This window comes from Hylaeus volcanicus, chromosome 4 (assembly GCF_026283585.1).
Source record: "Hylaeus volcanicus isolate JK05 chromosome 4, UHH_iyHylVolc1.0_haploid, whole genome shotgun sequence".
NCBI classification, from domain to species: domain Eukaryota; kingdom Metazoa; phylum Arthropoda; class Insecta; order Hymenoptera; family Colletidae; genus Hylaeus; species Hylaeus volcanicus.
In genome coordinates, this window is record NC_071979.1 from 5,914,397 (window position 1) to 5,922,197 (window position 7,801).

At 40.6% G+C, this 7,801-nt stretch overlaps 1 protein-coding gene across 3 annotated transcripts in view; it reads right to left on the minus strand.

Annotated features, from left to right (window-relative positions):
• The window catches only part of LOC128875443 (protein fem-1 homolog CG6966), a 39,516-nt gene that overhangs the window by 2,694 nt on the left and 29,021 nt on the right, over positions 1-7,801 (minus strand). For 2 of the 3 annotated variants that reach the window (XM_054121026.1, XM_054121027.1), the window contains exons 2-6: positions 3,846-4,005; positions 2,440-2,640; positions 1,355-1,606; positions 1,055-1,211; positions 22-448 (exon numbers count right to left, since the gene is read on the minus strand). In XM_054121026.1, the coding sequence (XP_053977001.1) occupies positions 22-448; positions 1,055-1,211; positions 1,355-1,606; positions 2,440-2,640; positions 3,846-4,005 (1,197 nt within the window). Of the gene's footprint in view, positions 1-21; positions 449-1,054; positions 1,212-1,354; positions 1,607-2,439; positions 2,641-3,845; positions 4,006-4,330; positions 4,533-7,801 lie in introns of those variants that run through there. The other variant, XM_054121028.1, reaches the window with a different exon arrangement.

The following is a 7,801-nucleotide window of genomic DNA, read 5'->3' on the forward strand; positions in this document are numbered from 1 at the left end:
TTAATCCTAGATCGGACTTACAGCTTTCTCGAACACTCGAAGAAGCTCCTCCCTCATAATCGGCGGTACCCTGCGCCCCGTGGTCGTCTGTCTGCTCGTCATAAAATTGAAAAGCTCGGTAAAACTAGTGAGGGAACTCTGAGTCATCGGATCGAGCGGCTCCAGCATTCTCTGCTGTATGTCCAAAGCGTAATTCCAGAGTTCGATGCAACGATCGAATTCTCCGCCGTCCGCGTAAACAGCTCCTCTGTAGCGAATGTAGTAACTGGTGTCAGGATGGGCCGGCCCCAATATTCGTTCCCTGATTATGAGCGCGTGCATTCGCATTTCGTCCGGGTCGGTTAACAATTCATCCAATGCGTCGGGGTCGGTAATCTCGCGTACAAAATTGTAAGCAGCTATCGCCGGTGCCGGCGATTTCAATATTACAGGACAATCATCTCGGTATCTGAAAATCGGGCCATCGATTATTCGCAAATAGCGCGTCAGAAATGGGGAGAAATTAAAACATACCGCGGAACGTCTACGAGACTATAAATATTAGGTTGTCCAGAAAGTTTCGTGGCAATTTTTAAGAAAAATTCAAAGACATGTTCGAATGTTAATATATATTAGGTTGTCCCAAAAGTTTCTTTCCTTTCATTAATAATTAATACATACACAATATTTTATGTTTTATGTAACATTACAAAATTGTGTACAATTCATTTCGCTTAAATACTGTTACAGCATCAATGTCTAAGAAATTAGATTGTCTATTTATATAAACACTGCCACAGAAAATAATTGAATGCAACTCACGAAAGAAACTTTTAGAACAACCTAATATTTATTGAATTACATAGGTGCCATTTTGTTCCACAACCTTTCCACCTTATAAGGGATGCGTCCATGTTAATTGTTTTCAACCATTCCAATGTAAACAGACGTGTACCACCTATCAAAAATCGGCACGGACTTTCCAGGCAACCCAATATTTCAAGTATTTTTACAAATAAGAATTCCGATCAGTATTTCGATTAATCGACGTTCAACAGACCATATCGAAACGCACCTTTCGTCCATCGCTCGTTTCCAAAGTTCAAGCGCAGTGATCATATCTCTCTTTTTATCCACGTAAGTGGCGCCCAAAAGCTCCAGTGCGTCTATGCGCTCCTTCCGGCTTACCAAGTTCGTCATACTAATAAAGTATTCAACGATGAGTTTATGGCCTGCAAGAAAAATACATTCCATGACGATCTCTCTTTGAGCGAGTGCGTTTCCTTTGTCCAGATAACGAAACACTTGGATAAGCATTAATTGTAATCGTCTTAAGGGAACCTTCAGGGTTGTGCGTGGAACATTCTGCTTTAACCTGTTACTGCTGCCGCAAGGAGTGGCGTCATCCCATACGAGTCCACGTCCATCCGTGCACCATGCTGGATCAGTACCTTCACGATCTCCAAGGATCCACTTTCGGCGCAATCGTGCAGTGCCGTGTTACCTTTCGTGGATTTTCGGTTAACGTCTGCCTTCAGCGCGAGTAGGAACTTGGCGATTCTAACGTGACCTTTGAAACTGGCGATCATTAGACTCGTGTGACCGTGACGATTTGCCATTTCAATGTCTGCGAACAGAGAGGGTGCTCGTCGTTGATTGGTCCCGGAGTTGGGCATCGATCGACTACAATTGCAATTGTCCACGTTATCGATAGAATAAATGTGTCAAAGCATCCCAAAGTATTTTTCATTATTTTGCTACGTTTATAAATTTCAATCACCAAGAGGATAGAGTAATCGCATTATTAATTTAAGGAATAATTAATACCACTATTTATTTAGTAAATATACATTTTGCAACAGATCAAAATTTCCAATTCACCCTTTTTAAAGTCGAACATCGGACACTTCCCACAATGGTAATAATAAAATAATTTGTTTATCAGTTTTTATCTTGAACACGTCAGGAGGAAAATCACCTCTCCGCTTAAAAAGCTCGACAATTATATTAAGTTCCGTTATATTATATTCCATTGACTGTGACTGCAATTGCAAATAGAATCCTGTCTAAGAAGCACTGGATAGATTCTGGACCATGACTCTTACACGTCGATGGGATCGTTTGGTACGCGGCGAGCAGTTTTAAGAAGTGATAAGAATTATCACGGACCTCTTAAACAGGATTCACCGTACGTTTCGTGATCCCTAATTACTAAACTACGGGTGCAATAATAACACGCAATTTGTAACTGATCAAGATTAGAATTACAGTTAACGAAATGTAATTTTGTGGCTGCTATTGCAAGTGTGACTGAGACAGACTACGATTACAATGATAACATGTAAATCCAATTATGGAAATATAATGTAATTGCAATTGAAATTACAAATTGTTTGAGAAGACACATTCCGAGTTTGTCTCAATTTATTTCTCGGCTTTGCTCGATGTTAAAATACATACCAGCCCCGTGATGTACCAAAAATCTGACAATATCGAAATAGCCATCGAAGCAAGCTGCACGCAGGGGTGTGGAGTATGTTTTAGTGGTCGAATTCACCTTGGCACCTTTTTTAACCAGCAACCTGACCAATGCCAAGTGGCCAGCGGCCGCTGCGCACCACAGGGGGGCTGCACCTTCTATCGTTTCGCCATCGAACATCACTATTGTTGAAAATCAACAACAATATTAGAAGTGGGGACAAATTTTTAACTTCTTCAGGGAAGATTTTCTTTTTTGTTATTATCAAATTTTTCTTCTTTTTATTTGTTGACAGTAATTATAATTATAAAATAAGTAAACGTCCACATTATGTGGCCAAGGATGCGAAGAAGTTGAACGATAAACGAAACTTATACGATATCGAAACAATTGCTTAATACAGCGAATCTCAGTGAGAGTTGTCCCCCAACCCCCTCCCAGTGAGCAAAAACGTAATTTTTGGGAACCATGATTAAGAGATTGTACAGATAGATAACAAAGATACGGAAATATTTAAAACTAGTAAATAATACTTGAAAGTGGCCACGAGCCAAATAAGGTTGAGAAATGCTGGTTTAAAGTGCGCCGACATGCAGCTGATAGCAGATGGAGGATAGTTGAAGGAACCACGGAGAACGTACTCGAGTGGCATGAAAACTAATAGTCTTGTTTCGGTTACCGAATGTAAACATCTAAAACCTGCAACCTATTAAATCTCGAGAGCGACGAGCTGAGTGACTGTATCGCCAGTTTCTTTAAATCATTTGAATATTTAGCATGTCAGGATATTTTCATTAATTTCGTTAAAAATTAATTTACAAACATAATCGAGCCTGGTTCTTAAGTGGGATTTTAAGGGATGGCAAGATTAGTCTCACTTAAGGGGGAAAAACATTAAGAGGTGAAATATTAAACGTTTTGAGTGTAATTTCGCGGATATTTTAAGTATGTTTTAAAGTATGTTTGATAATTTTTTCAATTCATTTTTATTTAATTTGCCAAGAGACATTCTCTAAATAATTCTTCGTGTAACGTTCTTCAATAAACGTTATTAAAAATTCAATCAACAAAAATCGATAAAAATAATTTCATCGTGAATAAATTCCAATAAAAATTCTTATTAGCGAGTCACCTCACGAAATAAATGTTCGATGAACGAAAATTGATAAGAACGACTTCATAAAAATTCTTTTTAGCGAGGCATCTTCCGAAGAGGTTTGAAAATCACTGATTCGAATTCCATCTTCAAGGACTACGATTTCGAAAAAAAACATTAGCGAAAATTCAGAATTTCGCCATTCTCGTTCTCGTTGTCGTAATTTCGTTGACGCCGACGCATCGAACGACTCGAATGGAACATTTTAATAGACTAAGGTGGGTGTTGTACCTGATCCAGGTTGCTCGATGTCCGCTCCACATTTTTCGATGAGGTACTCAGCTACGTCGTAGTGTCCGTTTCGACAGGCCATTACCAACGGTGTTGCACCGTGAGTTTTGACACCGACCAACTGCTCTACCTCATCCTTCCCTCGACTGTCCAAAAACACCTGCAACAAACGAAATTGCGCGATTCGTAAGACAGAATTCTTTTAAGGGTTTATCGGTCGAGAGTACGAAGGACAGAGATTTTTACATAGAATAACAAAAGGAATTAATCTACGCAAGAAATATGCATTTAAAAAAATAATATAACTGTCGAATGCACAAGGAACAATTCTTCTTATAAAAAAAAATATAGTCCTATGAACCATTCATCTTTTTTCTGTGACATATTTCTCTAAATGCACCGATAACGAAGTTGTTAGTACAATACACCTGGCATCGTCTAGAAAGATCGTTCGAAAGAAATAATGTGCTCTCGATATCACTTACACTCGACAGTGCAGTACCCGTGTTGAACCGGTTCGTTAGATATCCTAAGGTGAACAAGGGTGCAGTTTACAGGAAACTGTCTGGAGGACAAACGGTAACAGGACACAGCGTTACCTCGATGCGTCGCGTAGTCCGCGCAAGACTGTGCTTAAACGAATTACCGCGAAAGACACTCCCGTCACTAACGGATCCTTCTTTCGGCGAATAATAAGTATGTAAAGTACACGTCGGGGGTCTCTCTTATGTAGTCACACAGCAGTTGACGAGACTCGCCTCTTCCCAAAACTGCTGTTCTTCTCTTACGTACTTGGACGCCTTTTGTTCGTATCCGTTCTCCCCCCCCCCTTGCCGTTCCCCCGACGACTGACTGGTCCGCGTATCGTTTTTTCGCGAAATGCTGATTCAGGTTAATTTCCAACTCGCGTAACGTATTTTCGTTAAATCCTGATATCCATGTTAATTCCCAAGTCACGCTCGTTTTTCTGCTTTCTTGTTCCTCGTCTCGTTCAACGGCTACTTTTCTCCAAATGCAACTCTCGAGTGGACCTATCGTAACTACGCTCTTTTTAACGCTAAACCTATCGCGAATGGCCAAACGACCGTTTTCAAACTTTTAAACGTAATAAACTTTGCTTTCGATATTTTTTTACGTTATTGCAAACTGTGCGCATTTCGTAATTTATTACACATTCAAATTTCCTATAATATGTTTAACCATTTATATTTATGGCCGGCTTCGATTTAACAAACTATCCAATTTTACTATAATAAAATGAATGGTACATTTTAAGGAACGTTACAACATTGTTCAGGCAGTTCTTTTCAACGGAGAATGTGCAAAGGCAATTTTCAAGCTACAATTGTATATGTTTATAGACGAAATTCTTCAATTATTATGAATGTTGTAATATTCCTCACGATATATAGTTCTTTTTCAATATAGTAATTGGACACTTTCGTGAATTACAGAGGATCATAAATATAAATAGTACATGTAACATAGCGTCTTTAATAAAATGTTGTTGTACCAAGCAACCACTGATTTAAAAATCTAACTCTTCGATTAGAAGCAACTCTTAAGTGATTAAATTGCTGCACGTTGCTTTCTTCGTTCTCTAACATTTAAAAAAAAAAAAAAAATATAATTCATCTTTTCTAGAATGATCGACGATCGTCAATCGGCGTGACCACCTACAATTTCAACTTCGCGTACGTGTTTCATGGCTTGACGCACAGACAAGTGTAAACAGTTGATCAAACGAGTATTGTCGCCGAAGAAAAAATTCCTCGCAGTTTACACGGACAACAAACACCGTCCACTGCAAATCCACGTGGTTGGTTGCGCGTTTCTAACCAGGTACACGTTCGCGGAGACAAGATTCTTACGACACTTTCCTCGGATAAGTTCACAGTGGAGTTACGACCGTACGGTTAAAAGGAAATCCTCGCGTCACGTTCCCGTTCTTCGTGGTGCAAGAACAATACCGATGCGTGGGCAGTGTCACGGTTCTAAGTCAATTCAACATCGCGTGAGATCGACGATCAGAGATGGCCACGAATAATTATGTAGATAAATATTTATTGTTTTTCTAGGAAATAAACACCAAGTACAGATGCGTATCACGACCTGGACGAAGCAAATAATGATTAAAATCGGTGTGATTTCACGAATTCATACGCTTTGTATGATGAACTATATTATTATTTATTTTTGATCTCTCGAGGGATGAATACTAAACTTTGGATTTTTTATAACAACAATATAGAGTACATAGCAAATAAAGATTATAACTGAGTACTCGAATAAATCAAGCTCGAGCTGATTTGCTTTAGTATCGTATGTTTCTTAATTAAAAAATTTGCATATTGTTTTATTAAAAAAGCAAACGTGCACGTAAGAGTCGATATCCCTCAATAGGTTAATTATTTAATCCCCCAGCAGTAAACAAACAAATGTAACTCTTCGATCCCCCAATTTTTAATTTTCTATTCGTCGCGTATTCGACCAAAATTCTAAATTGCGTAATAAGAACAATTCACGTCGAACGAGTACGAGTCCGCGCATGAACAGCTTCGAGGACGCGAAGGTTGCAAATAATAAATTATACAATGTTTGCGTTCGTCGCGCGCTATTCCAACAAAATGTTTGCCCGTCTCTGGCGTCGACGGGACGCGTTGAAGAAGAAGAAAAAAAAAAAGAAAAGAAAGAAACAGAAAAAAAGCACGACAAAACCGGACGACGAACGATTCGAAAATGCGTGAGCAAACCTCGCGGGCAACGGCGCGGTCTTCGACTGAGCGAAACTCGAAACCCCTAACCGACGATTGGGCTCCTGGAGAAATCATCGGCGTCTCCACCACCGTCGGGCGTGCGGGTCCCGTTAAACGAATAATCGGGTGGGTGACATTGGGCCCAAGACCAAGAACGGTGAATGGACGGAAACATCGTTGTGCCCCTCTTGCAACGGTGGAGGGGGATGGAGAGGAGGAAGGAGGTCCCAAGAGGTTGGGCTTTTCTTCGATATTTTTTCGCCGTATTTTATCACCTCGAGAGTCCCCCTCTTCTCTCTTCGCTTCCTCTTCGGTCTCGTTTTTCTCGATCCCACGCCTTCTTCTCGGGCCGAGAGTCCCAGCTTCCTCGAAACCGTTCATCTATGTCATCCTTCTCCTTTTGGAAGAACAGTTTTAACTCATCGCGAGGTGGAGGTGGCTACGCCGTGTCCAGAATGTTTTTAATTATACCGAAGGTAGAGGTGTAGCCGGTACCTTTGTTATACAGGATTTGTTAATCCATCGCAAGGTGGCTGTAAAGTGTTCGGAATCTTTTGAATTAAATGAAAGTTTTAGAGGTCTGGTCAGTACTAGGCTTTAATATTCAGCATAATGTATGTTTCGTACTCTGATTGAGTTATATTGAATTATAGAGAGTCGCAATGTTTCATTTTTGAATCTTGCCAAATTCACGAAATCTATCCAGATTTATTTTCATTGTTACATCACCTTCGGAAATCCTTTAATTCCTTAATGACGCTTGATGATCTTTAAGTCCTGGCACTGATTTCTAGTTGTCATGGCGATCGACGCGTTGAAACGGTACTTGATACATCCCAGGAGTGAAATATAAAGAAATTTGGAAAATTACAGAAGACAAGTTATCGCAGCAGGCTGGATATACAGGGTGTCCCAAAAGTCGGGGAGGAGCCGGAAATGGGGGGTAGCTGAGACGATTCTGAACAACAATTTCCTTTGCAAAAATGTCGGATGGGGCTTCGTTAAGGAGATATTAAGCGAAAACCCCGACCAATCAGAGCGCGCGTAGACCGTTGGAGCGGCCGCGGTAGCGAAGGCTACGCGCTAGGTCGATGCTTCGATGCACGTCGAGTCACTTGTTCGCGTGCAAGCGCGGCCGCCAGCGCGTAGCCTACGCTACCGCGGCCGCTCCAACGGTCTACGCGCGCTCTGATTGGTCGG